This window comes from Diadema antillarum, unplaced genomic scaffold (assembly GCF_040938485.1).
Source record: "Diadema antillarum isolate AM-2024a unplaced genomic scaffold, OU_Dant_1.0 seq00001846_RagTag, whole genome shotgun sequence".
In the NCBI taxonomy this organism is placed as follows: Eukaryota; Metazoa; Echinodermata; class Echinoidea; order Diadematoida; family Diadematidae; genus Diadema; species Diadema antillarum.
The window spans coordinates 95,253-115,901 of record NW_027272518.1 but is presented as its reverse complement, the minus strand read 5'-3'; the positions used below and the strand labels follow the sequence as shown (position 1 = coordinate 115,901).

The 20,649-nt window shown below is 37.1% G+C and overlaps 1 protein-coding gene across 1 annotated transcript in view; it reads right to left on the bottom strand.

Annotated features, from left to right (window-relative positions):
* Nucleotides 1-3,138, bottom strand: part of LOC139712715 (pregnancy zone protein-like) — a 50,964-nt gene extending 47,826 nt beyond the window's left edge. The window contains exon 1 of the mRNA XM_071624517.1: nt 2,568-3,138. Coding sequence (XP_071480618.1) covers nt 2,568-2,662 — 95 coding nt within the window. The 5' untranslated portion in view covers nt 2,663-3,138. The remainder of the gene's footprint in view (nt 1-2,567) is intronic.
* Nucleotides 3,139-20,649: the final 17,511 nt, after the last annotated feature.

Here is a 20,649-nt window from a genome sequence, read left to right as displayed (position 1 = left end):
TTTGAAAGGATAACACTACTGCTTTGAAAGTTGGCATTATTCATGGACAGAATGTTTTAATAGAGCGTGCTCAATTTCAATTTAATCTTATAATCCCTTCATTGTTGTTGCTCCAGTGGTTTACATCCTGTTGTTTTTTTGTTTTTGTTTTTTTTTTGTCCAATTCATCGCACAGCTAGTACGGTTTGGTAAAGGTTAAACGCTTGAATAGACAGATAGACCCTGTACTTCAGAGCATCTTTTCTCGGTTCGTACTTTTCCAGAGTGAGCGCTTTCTCTCCAATATTTAGAAAGGTTAGGAGTGTCCATTTTAATTGAGTTATACGTCATTTTAAAGCTTAGAGTCTTCCCTTTAAGGATCTGTTCTTAACTACAACTTTTTGTTTGTTTTGTGATGCAGGGTCATAGTTAGAGAGTCAGAGATATATAAAGAGCAAGGGGTGGGAGAGAGTTATAAGAATAGAACTATTAATGATAGGTGGGAGAGCGAAGGATAAAAAATCAAAAGCTAAGAGAGTATGACAATAAGAAATATAGGCCATTGATAGTTTTCAATCAAGTATAATAAACATAGCATAGATGATTAACAATATACATTAAAGGGGCGGTATAGATTGGTGGATATATCAGGATTGGTCTTCTAACTTTTTGCGAGAAACCAAGAAACCTCTTATGATATAACATGAAACATACTAATTTCAGAGGAATTCAAGGTTTTTGATGAAAATCTGTTTTGAAATGGCTGAGACATAAAAAAACATAGAAAAAAAACCAATCGTAACATAAGGCGGGTCCCACCCTTTAATTAGGACTGGACGTCAGTACGTTGTAGATATCTCAGCCTTTTCAAAAACAATTTTCATCAACTAAACTCTAAATCCTCTTTGAATTAAATTCTCTTTCAGATTTCATAGAGGTTTCTCATATAACCAGAAATTGTTAGAAACTTAAAGTTCTATTTTTTTTTTCATAGGAAAAATACCGAGGGTCCCTAATGTGGGAAGGAGATCATTTCCTACCCTCTCCTTCACTCGGATCCTGCGTTGCTTGCGTACCCACCCCCCCCCCCCAGCAAACAAAAGAAAACAAGCAGAGTGTATGCTTATGTATATGCCCATATGCTTTTGAGCGCCCTTTCTTTTCAAACGCGACATCAAGTATAGGTATGCACATAAAGCCTCAAGATAAGACAAAGAGAATGGAAGTAATATTATTTCAGAGGCCATGCGGTGTCAGACTTACACTATAGACGTACAACATATAAGATACTTAACGCGCCTTTAGTAGATTGGCGGAATGTCGATCTGTAACAGTGAATGGATATCATGTACATGCCCCCCCCCCACACACACACACAAACACACATATAGTACCATCCCTTTTGTGTTGACATTATGCCTGTTGGACAGAAGCACAAATGTTACACTTGAATGTATAACTTGCATGTATAACTTTACGAGTTAAAGGGATATGTATTGGTCGAGATGAGAATATCCAGGCTTTTATTTATTTATTTTTTTTTTTTTTGCAAGAAACCAAGAAAACACTTTTGTTGTAGTATACAGAACAGTTTATTATATTGATGAAAATCGGGTTTGGAATGACTGCAACATCAAAAACAAAGTAAAACAAAGCGATCGTAATAAAGTGTGGGTCCCACACTTTATTAGAATCGCTCTTTTTTATATATCTCAGCCATCTCAAAACCAATTTTCATCAAATAAACGTTGAATTTCTCATACACTTACATGGTCTTTCATATTTCACACACGGATCGAGGTTTCTCACTATCTCATAAAAAAAAAGTTAGAAACCTGGAAATAGGTTTCAACCAAAACTATACGATCCCTTTATTATTCAAGTGTGCGGCGATTACTATAAGTTGTACAAAATGATGGCAATTAGTTATACATGTAGAAGCCAATCTGGGTAGCTACAGATTTTTTTTTTTTTTTTTTCGGTTACGAAGAATTTGTACATCCATGCTTTGTTTTTGTTTTGTTTTTAAAAGAGAGCCTACGCTTTTGAATATTTAATATAACTGATTTTACTATACAAGAATAACCTATAGTAAAATGAAGTATGTATTGCACTCGTATGCATTATCATTTATGCCATAGCTGCTCTTACGTACACCGCAACATGTAGCAACATGTGTTCTCTCTTACAAAATAAAAGTGCCAAACTCTTTGTGTATCTGTCAATCATGAAGGCATACATGGTTATATCAAATTTATTGAATATCTTGCGCAATTATAAGAAACACACACCGCCTGTCAGATTTATGTTGCAAAATATATCACATTCTGCATCTTTAAGTTAACGATAATTGATGCTATCGAATATACGACAAATTATAAGTGACTTTTCGGGCGCACGAGCTAGTGGCCCTTAGGCTATACGTACTAAAGAAGTGTGAGAGCTCGAGCAAGAGAGCAAATTAAGTATTACTATAATATTTATAATTAAAGTTGTTAGAATATAAAAGATGTTGGATCTCGATTTTGATCACCGCCTCAATAGCATTAAGGGAAAATACACTGTATATAAGTGCAGTGTTAACTGACCTTTCTTCCTGTGCATCCTGTCCAGCCACCAAAGTCGAGCAGACGACAAACAAGCTGGTCAATGCTACCACCGCAATTAATGCCGGTTTCGCCATGTTTGCGAAGTTGTTCTTTCGCAATCAACAAGACGTAGTCTGCTGCAGCTCTTTCAGAAGTTGAACTTCAAAATGTGAAGTTTCCAACAGCAGTTGACCGAGAAATCCCAGTCTGTGCTCTTGGTTTGGACTTCTTTGCTCTGCCGCTCAGAAAGCACCCGGCAGCAAATGATACCACTTTTGAAGTCCTGAACTTTATATACCAGGCCAGATCGAGGCAGATAATCACAACTCAGTGCGAACGCTTCCGAGAAAACTCGACGATGCTATCAGTTGGCTACTCAGTCTGCGCGTGCGCTGAGTTCTGACATCAACAGTGTGACGCACCGCCTTTCTCTGGAATTGTTTATCGCAACAAATGTGATCGTGAGATATATTGGAGGGAAGCCGATTTGATCAACATTTCCTGGGAAGTGTGGCTGTTCTGCGCAAGCGACTAGTGCCTTCGTGTATTGACTGAGTAACTGCGGTTCCATAATCATATCTGCGCCTGCCTCTGTCGAGGATTCGAGGAAATCAGCACCCCGGCAGATTTCGGTCGTCTTAAAAGTTTTAAGTCTCCTTAAAATTGTCAAAATAAAGAACCATTGCTTCGGTCGGCACCTCTTGACACTGCATTATGGCGCATTTAGTACAAACGATTTTGCACAATTCAATCAAGTTAAATATAATAATGTATTTTCAACTTTCTCATACAGATTGAAACATCACTGCTAGTCGATTATATCGTTATTGATGACGATTATTCTACCGGGTATAGGTCAAGGCTCGTTAATTGATTCCTGCTGACTCTGATCGGGACTTTAAATCCCATTTTCCCCCAACTTTCACTGCTTTGTTCTACTAATGTTGCTGCTTTCACTAAATCCACATAGCTTTTGGGTTTTGGTTTCGTTTAAAGGGACAGTACAGTTTTGGTTAAATTGACACCTAATTTCAGGTTTCTAACATTTTTGGTAAGATAATGAGAAACCTCTTATGAAATATGAAAGGCCATGTGATTCTATGAGGAATTCAACGTTTATTTTATGAAAATAGGTTTTGAAATGGCTGAGATATCCAAAAAAGAGCAATTCTAATAAAGTGTGGGACCCACACTTTATAACGATCGCTTTGTTTTACTTTGTTTTTGGATGTTTCTGTCATTCCAAACCCGATTTTCATCAAATAAACTTTGAATTCCTCTTAAAATGGTATGTTCTGTACTATATCATATGTGACCGTGCACCTCAAAACGAACATAAAGTCGCACACACTGATTTTGCGTGAGGACTGAAAATAAGTGAAATGGGTCAACCTAGCCGAACTTGACTTTTTCAAATTTTCTGAAGGAGCGGGTCTTCTTTTACATTATGCTAAAATTTGGTATCATAAAACGGGCAGGAAAGTGTTTTTTGTAGCAGTTTATCTCGAACTTTTTTGGTAGAATAGTGTGATTAGGTGTGTTTTTAGAATCCCTTTTTCTTTTCTGAAAAACCTTGTCCACACTCTTCACCTTCAACTCTAATAACTTTTGAAAGGATATTGCTACTGCTTTGAAAGTTGGCATTGATTATGGACAGAATGTGTTAATGAGGCATGGTTAATTTCAGTTTAATTTGATAATCCCTTCATTGTTGTTACTCTGGTGGTTTACTTCCTGTTTTTTGTCCCATTCATCGCACAGCCAGCACGGTTTGGTAAAGATTAACCGCTTGTATAGACACTGTACTTTTTTCTCAATTCACACTTTTCCTGAGTTTGTGCTTTCTTTCCAATATTTAGATAGATTAGGAGCGTCCATTTGATTTGAGTGATACATCATTTTAAAGCTTAAAGTCTGCTTTTTCAGAATAAAGTCTTAAATAAAAATTCATGTCTGGCGACTTTTTGTTTGTTATGAGGTGCAGGGTCACATATATAATATATATATATATATATATATATATATATGTATATATATATACTGTATATATGCAGAGAGAGAGAGATTAAGGAACAAACTGGAACAAATCTCATTACTATCTATATATATATATATATATATATATATATATGACCGTGCACCTCAAAACGAACATAAAGTCGCACACACTGATTTTGCGTGAGGACTGAAAATAAGTGAAATGGGTCAACCTAGCCGAACTTGACTTGTTCATATTTTCTGAAAGAGCGGGTCTTCTTTTACATTATTCTAAAATTTGGTATCATAAAACGGGCAGGAAAGTATGTTTTTGTAGCAGTTTATCTCGAATACTTTTGGTAGAATATTGTGATTAGGTGTGGCTTTAGAATCCCTTTTTCATTTCTGAAAAACCTTGTCCACACTCTTCACTTTCAATTCTAATAACTTTTAAAAGGATAGTGCTACTGCTTTGAAAGTTGTCATTGATTATGGACAGAATGTGTTAATGAGGCATGGTTAATTTCATTTTAATTTGATAATCCCTTCATTGTTGTTACTCTGGTGGTTTACTTCCTGTTTTTTGTCCCATTCATCGCACAGCCAGCACGGTTTGGTAAAGATTAAGCGCTTGAATAGACACTGTACATCAGAGCCTTTTTTCTCAATTCACACTTTTCCTGAGTTTGTGCTTTCTTTCCAATATTTAGATAGATTAGGAGCGTCCATTTGATTTGAGTGATACATCATTTTAAAGCTTAAAGTCTGCTTTTTCAGAATAAAGTCTTAAATAAAAATTCATGTCTGGCGACTTTTTGTTTGTTATGAGGTGCAGGGTCACATATATAATATATATATGCAGAGAGAGAGAGATTAAGGAACAAACTGGAACAAATCTCATTACTATCTATCTATATATATATATATATATATATATGACCGTGCACCTCAAAACGAACATAAAGTCGCACACACTGATTTTGCGTGAGGACTGAAAATAAGTGAAATGGGTCAACCTAGCCGAACTTGACTTGTTCATATTTTCTGAAAGAGCGGGTCTTCTTTTACATTATTCTAAAATTTGGTATCATAAAACGGGCAGGAAAGTATGTTTTTGTAGCAGTTTATCTCGAATACTTTTGGTAGAATATTGTGATTAGGTGTGGCTTTAGAATCCCTTTTTCATTTCTGAAAAACCTTGTCCACACTCTTCACTTTCAATTCTAATAACTTTTAAAAGGATAGTGCTACTGCTTTGAAAGTTGTCATTAATTATGGACAGAATGTGTTAATGAGGCATGCTTAATTTCAGTTTAATCTGATAATCCCTTCATTGTTGCTACTGTGGTGGTTTACTTCATGTTTTTTTTTTTTTTTGTCCCATTCATTGTACAGCAGGCACGGTTCGGTAAAGATTAAGCGCTTGAATAGACACTGTACTTCAGAGCCTCTTTCCTCGGTTCACACTTTTCCTGAGTTTGTGCTTTCTTTCCAATATTTAGATAGGTTAGGAGAGTCCGTTTGATTTGAGTTATACATCATTTTAAAGCTTAAAGTCTGCTCTTTCAGAATATGGTCTTAGCTAAAAATTCATGTCTGGCGACTTTTTGTTTGTTTTGAGGTGCAGGGTCACATATATAAGTGTTTTCTTAATTGGTATCTCACAAAAAGTTAAAAGCCCAATTCTCATCTCCACCAATACTGTACCATCCCTTTAAGAGAGAACGGACGTTTCATAATGTAGTAAATTAATCTATGTAGATAGACGCATGATTTGGAATGATGAGTGTACTAAGCAGGATATACAAACCCCGGTGAGCAGTTGTAAGGAAAGATACTTTATGCGATCGGATTTGCCTCACAATTCTTCCTTCCTGTACGTGCAAATCGTTATTACATTTGTTTATTTGACGAAAACTAAAAGAAAAAAATAACATCCTCCACATCAAATAATCCTTGACTTCAATACGCATGAAAACTGTTAGTTATGACGTTATCACCGCCTTGCTTACTTGTATTAGTACTTGGTATGGAGTGTGTGTGTGACTGACGTATCATAGTATATTGGCCTATAAGCGGAATGATAACATGACTAGCAGAGTACAGATGTTTAGCAGACTTCGATCCAGCTTACCGCTCGACTTGTCCCCTTCTCTTTGAAACAGAATTTTTAACGTCGGTTACTGTAAGCATCAGTGTTTGCGGAGTCTTTTATTTTATTCAAGTCGTTTCACTTTTGACGTCATACAAATAAAGAACAAACAAAACAAAAAAAAATCACCAATGTTATCGCACACCCTGATTTTTGTATTTCAAAAAAATACAATAAAGGGTCTACAGTTTTTCATTTCCTTTCTCTTCTTAGAAAAAAAAAAAAAGATGTTTAAATTCCTTCGGGTTACTGTATTGCTGAACACCTGTATCTTTCAGGAAGGAAAAAAAAAGTATTAACTTCAAGTGAGGTCATCTTTATATATTGCAATATTTTGTTTGTTCAAAAATATAATTTCATATATGCAACAATGCAAATATATTACAATATTTGTGTTTGTTCAGAAGTACTAGATGCCAGTTTGCCCAAGTGAATAAAAAAAACCACGTTGAATACAATACAGGCAATACGAAAAAAAAAAGGCAGACGCAAACAGGTATAGAAGTGACATTTGGAAACGCATGTATTGCCAAATAAACTTAGAGCTATAGCAGAGAGAGAGAGAGAGAGAGAGAAAGAGGGTGGGGGGGGGGGAGGAGGTGGGGTCAAAAACGAGGTCAGCATTGGCATTCTCCCAAGTCTGATAATGTGAAGATAGTTCGGAAACTTGGAAAACCGGACCCATGAACTTCTGTACCAGATCGCACCATGGGGCTCCCATGATCGCACCACTGTTGACACGGCTTGTCAACCCGCACTCAATCAATATTTTGATTGGACACTTCCTTCCCGGAAGCCCATAGAAGTGAAAGAAACAAAATATGTAATGTTCGTATATATTTGGAGCAGATTTTAAATATTTCGTGTATATTAAAAAAAAAAATGAAAATGATTATACATATGTTATTATGTACACTCATACAGTCGGATTCACGACAAGGACCCAGTATATGAAAAAAAAAAATAAAATATGGAGCTTGCCCATAGGTGCGTTTTCTCAAGACACCGAGGTTATAACTGACTTCTCCGAATTCGGATACACGCCAGGGCACCTCTTTAGTGGCAAAGGGGAAGAGGAGTTTTTTTTTTTGTCTTTTTTTTTTATCGCTGTAACGTAGCCAGAGTTTCTTCGTATAGGAGGCAATAGAGCTCCTTTGATAGTGCAGTGGGTTTCCACAAGTTCACTTCTCATTTTGTTGTTCCTATCGAATCCTCCCTTCGCTTTCTTGTCCTAAAGAATTTCCCTGGACCAGATTCATCAAATCAGTTGCGAGTATATGGTTCGCAGCCACAAACGATCAACAAAGGAGACAACCCATTATCAATTCAGAGATCCCCCAGTGAACTGTCCATCTTCGATTAAACGTCTTCAAGAGGATATGATTGATATATGAAGGGGTCGGTGCAATATAGTGCTAACCTACACTTTTGTCAAAATTGAGTAACATGTATTTTCATAATCCTTATCCTTCACTCTAACCTCCATGGAAATATCATATTTGAATTCAACCAATAAGATGGTAAAAAATGCATGCATTCATATGTTTTATTGATGTACAATGTATGAACTTTCCACACATTCAACAGCGATCATCTCAAAATGGCCATTGTGTGGGTTAGCACTATATTGCACCGACCCCTTCATATATATATACAATATATCAAGGTTTATTTTACGCCTACTTCTTTTTGGAATTTTGCTTAGTAATAGCAGTTCAAAATAAACTATAAGGATGAGAGGCTGCAGCTGCCAAGTCCTCGTCCAAAACATACTGATGATGCTTTCGTGTGAAAAAAAACAACAACAATGACTCGTGAGACGATGACACCATTACGCAGGCAAAATTGTGTAATTCAATGAAAACTGTAGAAACTGTAATTATTTGTCATGTCTTTCTTACTCTACATCAATTTTGATGATATCACTCTCATCATGTTTGTCCGAATGTCTTCCTTTGTAAAAGTCAACGTATATACAGTATGTCCCCCCCCCAAAAAAAAAATAATAAAATGAATAAATAAATGAATAAATAAGAAAAAAATTCAACGGGATCCTCCACAATGATATCTTTAAAAAATACTGAATCAATCTAAATACAGATTCAAGGTATGAAACTATAATTCATTACCCACATCTTACAGTTCAAGTTCAAGTTCATATTTATTCGTTTTCCCACAATATATAACACAAACATAAATCTCACTTTCTTAAGTGACAAAATCAATGCATACAATTGTACAGAGAAAACAACAATAATAGCAAAAAAACTAACAGTAGCGATACATTGCAATAGTTGCTAAGATAACGAAAGTGAAATAGTTTTCAATATATGCACTGTGTGAAAAAAACCGGAGGGACCCACTAAAAAGACAGAGCTTGTAGAGTGTGGGCCCCTCTTTTATTAGAAGTCCGATGTAAAAATTGAATTGAAAACAGCAAAAAATCCGCACAAAAAGTTCGTCACAAAAACGTTTGGGAGCCCACTAAGAGACAGACGAACAAACAGTTATACATAAAACATCTACAAACAGAGTAATGAACATGCAACAGGACTGGGACAGCAACAAGACTACTTGTAGGAGGAAAAACAAGAAAAAAAAACTGACTTGAAGACACAAGAGAAAACAAGACTATAGCGTGATAAAGAGGTAACAAAACAGACAGGAATATGCAACACAGATGACGATCCTCGGAGGTTTGAGGAAGAAAGAGAAGAAGAAAAAGAATATAGTACAAGCCCTGCAACTGCGAAGTATAGGTTAAAGAAAATCTTATAATCATCAAGGCTTGAGCAATAGTTACAATAATAAAGAGAACGGCAATGCCGATATTGCGGATGAGTAACAAAGTAAGCCTATAAACTAATCTGATTCTGCGAGTCGTCATTATAAGATTGTAAAAGAAAACCCCGTTCGATTTGCTTCAGTGGTCAAAGAGAAATGAGGAACTTAAAGAGGATGTCTGGAATCCCTGCCCTCCAAGTTCTGTCTATATTGTATTCACACTCAAGATCATCGAAGTGCTATTAGAATTTGGAAGAATCAGACTCATGACATGCCTTACAACAATCCACATTTCTCTGTGACCACTTAACCAAATCGAATGGGGTTTTCTTCAAAATTTAATAGAGTGTTAATGTGCTAAAGTGTTAAGTCCATGAAGTAGCATTATTTTAGACAGGCTACGAACTTACGAACGGTCTACGAACGGTCTACGAACGCTGGTTTCGTACGGCCTTCTTAAGAAGATCTTACGAAATTGTCCAAAAATCGTTAATACGGCGTTCGTAGCAGTTCGTGGAGGCATTTGTGATCGAGCCTTTAACGACACCAGCATTTTACCATATCCATTACCATGCTGTCATTACTACCATCATTATCTAACCCCCCCCCCCCCTATTCTTTTTTATCTTTTCAGTTTTGGTCAGTACGGCAATGTTGCAGTTTCATTTTATTTTTCTTGTTTCCCTTTTTTTTTTCTCGTTTTTTTCCTGTTATTTCATTTCATGTCGTTTGACATTGGCTTCTTTGATTTTGTTTTATATATTTGTTCGTAGTTTCATGAAGTCATTATTCCATTTTTATGTATTTCTGAGGCTTTTTAGTGGGAACCTCCATTTCCATTCCCATCCATGTACAGTGCACTCCCGTTATAACGAAATGCTCGGGACCGGCAGTTTTCTTTCGTTATAACGAAATTTCGCTATAACCGAACAAATACAATATATAACGAAAACAAGGAAACCACGTATATATATATATATATATATATATATATATATATATATATATATCATATCCTGTTTGCTGAATAGTCATCATATACTAGAAAGCTATGTGAAATGTGATGGCCCGGGATAACTGTATTACAATAATAAACGCAAGTTCCCCTCAGAAACTGTGCGTGACACAAAGAGCGAACTCACAGTGGTGTGAAGCGTTCACCCATGTAGAGACGCTATGCTTGTTCCGCTACGTATTTTCGAAAGCGATTCGCATTTCGTTATAACGGAGCACATTTCTTTTATTTTTCTTTGTCTGTGGCGCTTGGAAAAGACTTCGTTATAACGGAAATTTCGCTATAACCGTGTTCGTTATAAGCGAATTTTGTACCATAGACTTTAATGGTGATAATTTTGGGACCAGAAGATTTACTTCGTTATAACGAAATTTCGTTATAACCGTGTTCGTTGTAACGGGAGTGCACTGTAATATGCATATTATGTATACCTTTATAAATGCAATTATGTTGTTACTCATCATCACATGTGTATATTTTGTTAATGTACGGTTTTTTTTTGAAATTACTACAAATTTGTTTTGTTTATGCATTCTATATAATTTCTCCTGTTTATTTAATGGTAATGATAAAGTAAAGTTGAAAGTTGAAGTTGAAGCTGACAATAATTAGCAGTTATCAGATGAAGCCCAGATGACCGGATTTCAGTACAGGACCTCAACAGAACAGAATACATTCGACACTGATGTGAAGAACATGGCTTGCAAGAATTCCGCGTCTCTGAAGTGTTATTGACAATAAATCATAATCATTCCTATATTTTGTAATACATCAAGCACAATCTATATAGCGTATTAATGTGACATCCATATTGAGGGTATTCGTGTAATTCAGCCAACAGCTACTCGCCAACAAAAGTAACTACAGACAGGTATAAATTCCATCATCATTGCAATAATCATGTAAAGACTGAAAACTGATTCGAGCGCCGGGTACTTTTTTTCTATCTGTTGTTTTGTGGTTTGTTTTTTCTGGTTACACAGAGTGAAATTATCTCAAGTTACATTGAGGAAAGGGAACCCAGATTTTATGATAATTAGTGACAAGGTCGATTTTTTTTTTCTCACCGTGACTTTCGGGTTTCAGAAAATTATGTTGATTTATTACTTTTTAATGTTTTTTTTTTTCCTTGTCTTCTTTTAATTTTTTTTTCATTGTAATTGAGGATATCAACAAGATGATATTGGCACCTGGATAGATTCATGATCGTGTGAATTTCCGCTAACAGGATATCTTCCAAACGTTAGGCTCCAAGTTGTTTGTTTGTTTTGGGATCCTGTCTAGTTTTCTGCCTTCCGGAGTTGTGTTAATGTAATGTTTCACAACCCTTTCTGTTGCTTTATACTAGTCTAATCATCAACATCTAACGTTTTTAACATAACTAGGTTAAAGGAGAACGTGATTTGCTCTCCGCTAAGTAATGTAGTAACTTGTCATTGTTGATAGCCCTATCTTTATAATCATGATAAAATTCACAATATTTCTTTATTCCTACATCTGATTTTTTTTTTTCGATTATGATTATCCTGTTAGGTTTAGAATGAGGTTTTGCGGATGGCAAAGCAACTCACAAGACAAAAAAAGAAGAAGAAAGAAATTGAAATGAAAGCTATGTATATGAAATCAAAGCCAAATAATCAAGTCAAAGGTTAGTGTGAAATATATAAAAAAAATGAGTATGAAATCGAAGGCAAGTATGAATTTTTTTTATTGTTCGATATGCGAATTGGTGATACTTCCAGGCTACTAAGACAGGCTAGGTCGTTTTCTGTTGTGTCTTTAATTACCTTGAGACCACCTGGACAGCTCGTCTGACGGGGCAGTCTTGCACAACAGGCAGCTCCATAGTCTGGTCAGGAAAACCACAGTGAGTGTCGCAGCCTGACTGTCTGTTATAGTGTGAAATCGAAGGTAAGTATGAAATCACAGGCCATCATGAAATCAAAGGCAAAAAATGAAATCACAGGCCGTTATGAAATCAAAGGCAAAAATGAAATCAAAGCAATTATGTAAGGCAAGCATATGTGACCGTGCAGCACAAAACAAACAAAAAGTCGCCAGACATGAATTTTTAGTTAAGACCATATTCTAAAATAATAGACTTTAAGCTTTCCCTTACGAAAAAGTCCTGTGGTACTCCTGTGGTAATTACCACAGGACAGTACCACAGGACAGTACCACAGGAAAGTACCACAGGACAGTACCACAGGACAGTACCACAGGAATTGTCCTGTGGTATTTTGGGACATACCACAGGACAGTACCACAGGAATTCCTGTGGTATTTTGGGACGTACCACAGGGCAGTACCACAGGAAAGTACCACAGGACCGGTACCACAGAACAGTACCACAGGAATTCCTGTGGTATTTTGGGACGTACCACAGGGTAGTACCACAGGAAATCCTGTGGTATTTTGGGACGTACCACAGGGCAGTACCACAGGACTAGTACCACAGAACAGTACCACAGGAACTCTCCTGTGGTATTTTGGGACAGTACCACAGGTCGATCATTACCACACAGCATTACCACAGGGCAGTACCACACAGCATTTCCATGGTACCACAGGAGAGTACCACACAGGATAGATCAAAAAAAAAATCTGGGAGAATTTTAGTCACATATCAAGGAATATTCCTGATGGGTGAGTGATGGATTTCAGGACAAACATGGCCCTACTTAATAACCTGTCCTACTCCTAACATATAACCTCAAACGAGAGTCTAATGGCCAAGTGCCAATCTAGTCCTATAATAGATCTATATAGTCATATTCTATTCCTAGGTAGCCATCGTCCGTATCAGTACATATATATATGGCCGTCTATCCGTAAAGCATTAAGGCATGGTTACTAACTCGATTATACTTTATTATCAAGATATGAAATTACACTTTCATAACAATATCTGTGATATTGGGAATAACATAACATAATTAGACAATCTTTCATAAAGTTCAAAGTAAGTTCCATCATTAATACTTTGACTTTTTAAGTCATATATGTATTTTCTAAAATCTAGAGTGCTTTTTATGAATATTCATGAGCTATGTAAAAATTTGTACCACAGGAGTACCACAGGAGTACCACAGGAGTACCACAGGAGTACCGTACCACAGAAGTTCTTATGAAATTTCTCATGCTTTACATCAGCACTTTCACTAAATAGGTAATACTGTAGGAGTATAGGACAGGATAAGTAATGGCAAATCAATTGCTATAATTCACAGCATAACTCATCTATCAATTAATTGAGGAATATTAATATGTGCTTTTCTGTTTGTATTTTTATAATAAATTTCAGTAGTTTCTGCCTTACAATTTTCCTGTGTGGTACTCCTGTGTGGTACTGCTGTTTGATATTCTCCTGATGTGATAGTCCTCTGGTATAAAATGTTAAAAAAAAAGAATATCCTGTAGCATTTTCCTGTGGTACTTACGAATTTAATTTGCTGTGTGGTACTTCTGTGTGGAATAGCACCATATTATGATTTTCCTGTGGGATTTTGGACAGTTCCTGTGGTACTCTCCTGTGGAATACATCGAAAATTACCACAGGAATTCCTGTCGTACTGTCCTGTGGTACGTCCCAAAATTCCACAGGACAATTCGTGTGGTACTGTCCTGTGGTACGTCCCAAAATACCACAGGACAAGTCATGTGGTACTCTCCTGTGGTACTATCCTGTGGTTCTTTCCTGTGGTACTGTCCTGTGGTACTGTCCTGTGGTACGTCCCAAAATACCACAGGACAAGTAGTGTGGTACTGTCCTGTGGTACTATCCTGTGGTACTGTCCTGTGGTACTGCCCTGTGGTACTGTCCTGTGGTACGTCCCAAAATACCACAGGACAATTCCTGTGGTACTGTCCTGTGGTATGTCCCAAAATACCACAGGACAAGTCGTGTGGTACTGTCCTGTGGTACTATCCTGTGGTACTGCCCTGTGGTACGTCCCAAAATACCACAGAACAAGTCGTGTGGTACTGTCCTGTGGTACTATCCAGTGGTACTGTCCTGTGGTACGTCCCAAAATACCACAGGACAAGTCGTGAGGTACTGTCCTGTGGTAATACCCTGTGGTACTGTCCTGTGGTACGTCCCAAAATACCACAGGACAATTCCTGTGGTACTGTCCTGTGGTATGTCCCAAAATACCACAGGACAAGTCGTGTGGTACTGTCCTGTGGTACTATCCTGTGGTACTGTCCTGTGGTATGTCCCAAAATACCACAGGACAAGTCGTGTGGTACTATCCTGTGGTACTATCCTGTGGTACTTTCCTGTGGTACTGCCCTGTGGTACATCCCAAAATACCACAGGACAAGTCGTGTGGTACTGTCCTGTGGTACGTCCCAAAATACCACAGGACAATTCCTGTGGTACTGTCCTGTGGTATGTCCCAAAATACCACAGGACAAGTCGTGTGGTACTGTCCTGTGGTACTATCCTGTGGTACTTTCCTGTGGTACTGCCCTGTGGTACTATCCTGTGGTACATCCCAAAATACCACAGGACAAGTCGTGTGGTACTGTCCTGTGGTACTGCCCTGTGGTACGTCCCAAAATACCACAGGACAAGTCGTGTGGTACTGTCCTGTGGTACGTCTCAAAATACCACAGGACAAGTCGTGAGGTACTGTCCTGTGGTACTATCCTGTGGTACTGTCTTGTGGTATGTCCCAAAATACCACAGGACAATTCCTGTGGTACTGTCCTGTGGTACTGCTCTGTGGTACTGTCCTGTGGTACCGCCCTGTGGTACTGTCCTGTGGTACGTCCCAAAATACCACAGGACAAGTCGCGAGGTACTGTCCTGTGGTACTATCCTGTGGTACTGTCCTGTGGTGTGTCCCAAAATACCACAGGACAATTCCTGTGGTACTTTCCTGTGGTACTGTCCTGTGGTTCGTCCTAGAATACCACAGAACAAGTCGTGTGGTACTGTCCTGTGGTACTATCCTGTGGTACTTTCCTGTTGTACTCTCCTGTGGCACGTCCCAAAATACCACAGGACAATTCATGCGGTACTGTCCTGTGGTACTGTCGTGTGGTATACGTCCCAAAATACCACAGGACAATTTGTGTGTATACTGTCTTGTGGTACTGTCCTGTGGTACTTTCCTGTGGTAATGTCCTGTGGTACTGCCCTGTGGTATATCCCAGAGTACCACACGAGCCTGTGACACAGTACCACACAGTTCCTGTGTTAACATACATTTGTGTGGTACATTGTGTGGTACCAACCAGTACCACAGGGAGTACCACATGAGCCTGTAAAACAGTACCACACAGTTCCTGTGGTAACATTTATTTATGTGGTACATTGTGTGGTACTGACGAGTACTACAGGGAGTACCCTACAAGCCTGTGGTACAGTACCACACAGTTCCTGTGGTAACATTACAAGTGTGTGGTACATTGTGTGGTACCGACAAGTACCACAGGGAGTACCACAGGACTTTTTTGTTAGGGTTAGAATGATGTATAACTCAAATCAAACGGACTCTCCTAACCTATCTAAATATTAGAAAGAAAGCAAAAACTCAGGAAAAGTGTGAACTGAGAAAAGAGGCTATGAAGTACAGTGTCTATTCAAGCGCTTAATCTTTACCAAACCGTGCTGGCTGTACGATGAATGGGACAAAAAAACAGGAAGTAAGCCACCAGAGTAACAACAATGAAGGGATTATCAGACTAATTGATATTAAGCATTCCTCATTAACACATTCTGTCCATAATCAATGCCAACTTTCAAAGCAGTAGCACTATCCTTTCAAAAGTTATTAGAGTTGAAATTGAAGAGTGTGTACAAGGTTTTTCAGAAATGAAAAAGACACACCTAATCGCACTATTCTACCAAAAATGTTCGAGATAAACTGCTAAAAAAAACACACACTTTCCCACCCGTTTTATGATCCCAAATTTTAGCATAATGTAAAAGAAGACTAATCTTGTTCTTTCAGAAAATATAAAAAAGTCAAGATCGGCTAGGTTGACCCATTTCACTTATTTTCAGTCCTCACGCAAAATCAGTGTTTGCGACTTTTTGTTCGTTTTGTGATGCGCGGTCACATATATACTGAAAACAGAGGAAAGTGTTAAATCAAAGGCTAGTATGAAAACAAAGTCAAGTAAGGCAAGTATAAAATCAAAGACAATTATAAAATCAAAGGCAAGTATAACATCGACGTCACCTTCCAGCAGTATCCAGCTTTGAATAACCTTTGGACGAGACCTTGTGCGCTGCTTGCCTTGAGAGCAGTGTCTGAAAATAGACTAACACAAAGTGATCGCAGCTGTGCCTTGGGGAGAAAGATCATTGTATTATAGTAAATCAGAGCTACCAAGTCTCACGCATTCTGCGTGAGACTCAAGCATTTAGGGGCCGTCTCACGATCTCACGCATGGCGCCCATTTTTCTCACGCATCGGGCGAAGTCTGCAACTTTGGCCTATAATAATGAGCATAGCTCAAAAGATTAAAGTGATAGTTGAAATTGAAGGTACATTTCCCTTTTGTCTTTCAAAGTAAGTAAAAAATGATCACTTAAGTATGCACCTGATCGCACCATTAAGAGCTAAAAAATGAAAAAACTCCCTACCGTGGGAGGCCAAAGGGGGAAAAAAATCCTCCCACACCCTCGCTCGCTGGCACATTCGCGCGCCGAGATGCCGAGCGATGCCGAGTTATGAAAATCTCACTCATAAAAATTGTTTGAACTTGGCATCCCTGAGTAAATGTACTCGATTAGTCTCAATTTAGACACATAAGGAATTATACTATAGTTTGTTTGGTTTTTTTTTTTTTTGTTTTTTTTTTGTTTTTATTTTAGAAGTCGTGTTATCGTTATAAATCCCGTGGACGCTAGTTCCTACCTGGGGCTAGTTTGATCAGGGACGCAGCTGTTGTTTAAGCCCCTTTTACACTTTCAGGGGTCGCATCTCTGATGACCACGGATCGGCGATCCGGGATCATCCCTACTGTTTCATTGGAAATCGATAATTTGCATGCCGGAACACCACGTATGATGATCCGTGGTCATCCCTGAAGGAATTCGTGAAATTGAAAAAGGGGCTTAGTATTTTTTTTCCCCCTCCGGCGTAATTTGTATAGTGCTTTCAATAAATACTGGAAGCTCCACAACGAGCACTAAATGTGACCATGCATCACAAAACTAATAAAAAGTCGCACACACTAATTTTTCTTCCAGGACTAAACATAGATGAGATGATTATACTATATTAGTCAATCCTGAGTTTTTTGAAATTTTATGAAAGAGGTAGAATTCATCTCTATCATGGTAAACTTGGGGATCATAAAACTAAACAGAAATTGTATACTTATCAGTCTTTCTAGAACACTCTTTTTTTTCTAGAACACTTTTGTTTGTGTAGAATAGTACAATGTATGATTAATTAGGTGCGTCGTATAATCCCTTTTTGATTTAAAAAAAAAAAAACCTTTACATACTCTTCAAATTCAACTCCTATAACTTTTGAAAGGGCGATGCTGCTGCTTTGAAAGTTGGTATTAGTCATAAAGCAAAATCTATAGTTCAGCTTTAATAACCCTATAAAAGCCCAAGCTTTTTTGCCCCCTTCCAGGTCCAAGGGGGGGGGGGGCACATTATGCCCCCTTATAACTTCATTATCATGTGATGTATCACCACCATATTTGGCATATGGGTAGCGCAACTCATGCTCTATAATGGTTACTCAACATTTCATATTTCGATTTTATAGATATTTGTTAAAATCACTTTGCGAAGATATTATGTATGATCGTTATTGTCAGAATTTAAACAGCGGCTGTTTTGGAGTAAGTATTTTTTTTTTATATTGTAATATTTGTATCTTATTTTTTTTTTCATTGTAGTGTATTTTAGGCCCTTAATGTAAATCAGCATGCTGATCGAGCTATCCTGAATAAAGATATTTCGATTAATGAATAAATAAATAGATAAATAAATAAATAAATAAATAAATAGATTTCTCAAGGTCACCTATTAGGGCGCTATTTACCAAAAAAAATAATCATGTTTTTATTTATATTTGTTTGTCCCCATAAAAATGTGTTTTTATTTTTAACCAATTATTTTTACATTTGCCAAGAAGGAAAAGCAAGTCAACCTTCACTAAAATAATGTTGTGGTTGAAAATTATCAAGGTCAACACATAGGGGTGTCATCAATTACAGTCTAAAGAAATAGGGCCTATATGAGACCTATAATGTATTGTTCTGAATAGGTATATAATATTGGTATCACACATTTCATATTTCCATAATATTGGATTTTTGATGCTACAGGCAAATATTGAATTGAATTGAATTGAATTGAAATGGTTTATTGATATCAACATCGTCGCAGCCAAAGGCCGAATTGTGATGGTTTACAGCAAATGCTATAAAATAATACATAAAAAAGCTCAAAAGAGGAATACATGTACAAACAGATGAACTATACACATAAATATCCATAACAAACTCAAATGAAGTGTACGACTTATTCTATAAAATATAGAATATTACAGTTGAAAAAAGAATCGCTAGATTAATATTGCACAATATCATAATATACATTTCAGATTGCAAAAAATATCAATCTTTTTTGTTATCTTACTTCTCATTTCTCTCTCTCTCTCTCTCTCTCTCTCTCTCTCTCTTTCTGTCTGTAAAACTGACACATAATAAAAGGGCAGTCTTTCAAAACTACAAATTCATGTCTGGCGACATTTTTGCTGGATGTTTTCTAGTCCAGGGCACCGAACTCTACACACTCTGTGGTCCAGGGTCATAGATAAAAAGAAAAGTGATGTGATGGCGCTATCCATAAACATGTTCCTCTCGCATTTACACCACTGCCAACTTTCCAGCGAACACATAACGTTTCCAAACGTTTTTGCTTTTGTTTTTGTTTTTGTTTTTGTTTTTGTATTTTTTGTTTTTTTAGGTTCCCTACGTCTTCATATAAAATGGACGTTTTTAAAACGTACATACAACGTCAAAGTTGGTACTTAGCATTTACCGCAAAGCACAGGTTTTTGGGAAAACGTTTTAAAAACGTCAATGGACGTTACAAAACGTTTTTATTATGTCTGCTACGTCTTCGTCCTTTATAAACGTCTAGTTCAGTATACAAAACGTTTTTATTAGGTCTGCTACGTCGACTTCGTCTTTAGTGAACGCTAAAAAAAAAACGTTTTTATTTGGTCCGCTTCGTGTTCGTCATTGGTTTCTTAATCATGAATATTCATGCATATTTATGAATATTCAAATAAGAAAATATAAGATTTGAAAACTAGTGGAAAATAGATAAAAGACATTAAAATCTAAAGATTTATGCTGGGTTCAAACTTCCTGTGTTAAAAATGAACTTACCTATGTTATTGTTCAGTTATTCACAATTTCAACTAGGCCTGATAAGGTGTGTGTGATCTAATTTTAGTAACCATGTCTTCATGCATTACAACATTTTGCTGGTATGTAAAAGAATGTGATACAGATCCATCAATTGGGAATAGGATGTAGTATAGGTATAGGTGGTAGGACATTAGGAACAGGTTGGGATAGGATCATTTAGGATTAGGGGTGTATACATTAATCCCAGATAGTTCCTGTATAATCTCATAACTATAATTTTTTTAATACCCAATAAAAAATAAACATTAGACGTTCTTAAAAGGCTTTCTGGACGTTTTAGACGGATGTAAAAGGTCCTCGAAATATGCTGGAACGGGTCATAAGACTTTTTAGATGTTCTTATAACGTCTATGGAACGTTCTAGACGATTTTCAAAGGTTTTCTGAACGTCCGCAGAACGTCCACATAACGTTTTGAATATTCTTAAAAGGTCTTATTGGCGTTTTTAACGTCCAAAAGGTTTACTGCAGGTCCTTAAAAATTGCGAAAGGTTTTTTTATTGTTTTTTTTTTATGTTTAAAAAACATTTTCATAACGCCCATTTGAAACGTTTTAAATACGTCGAAAACCTTCCACAATAAGACCTTCACAAAAGGCGTCCAAATAACGAACTTGGAACGTTTCAAGAACGTTCAGAAAACGTCCAATTAGCTGGGCTAGCATTTCTGCATGTCGCTCTCTCTCTCTCTCTCTCTCTCGACGGGGGGGGGGGGATAAAAATAACTGCAATATTT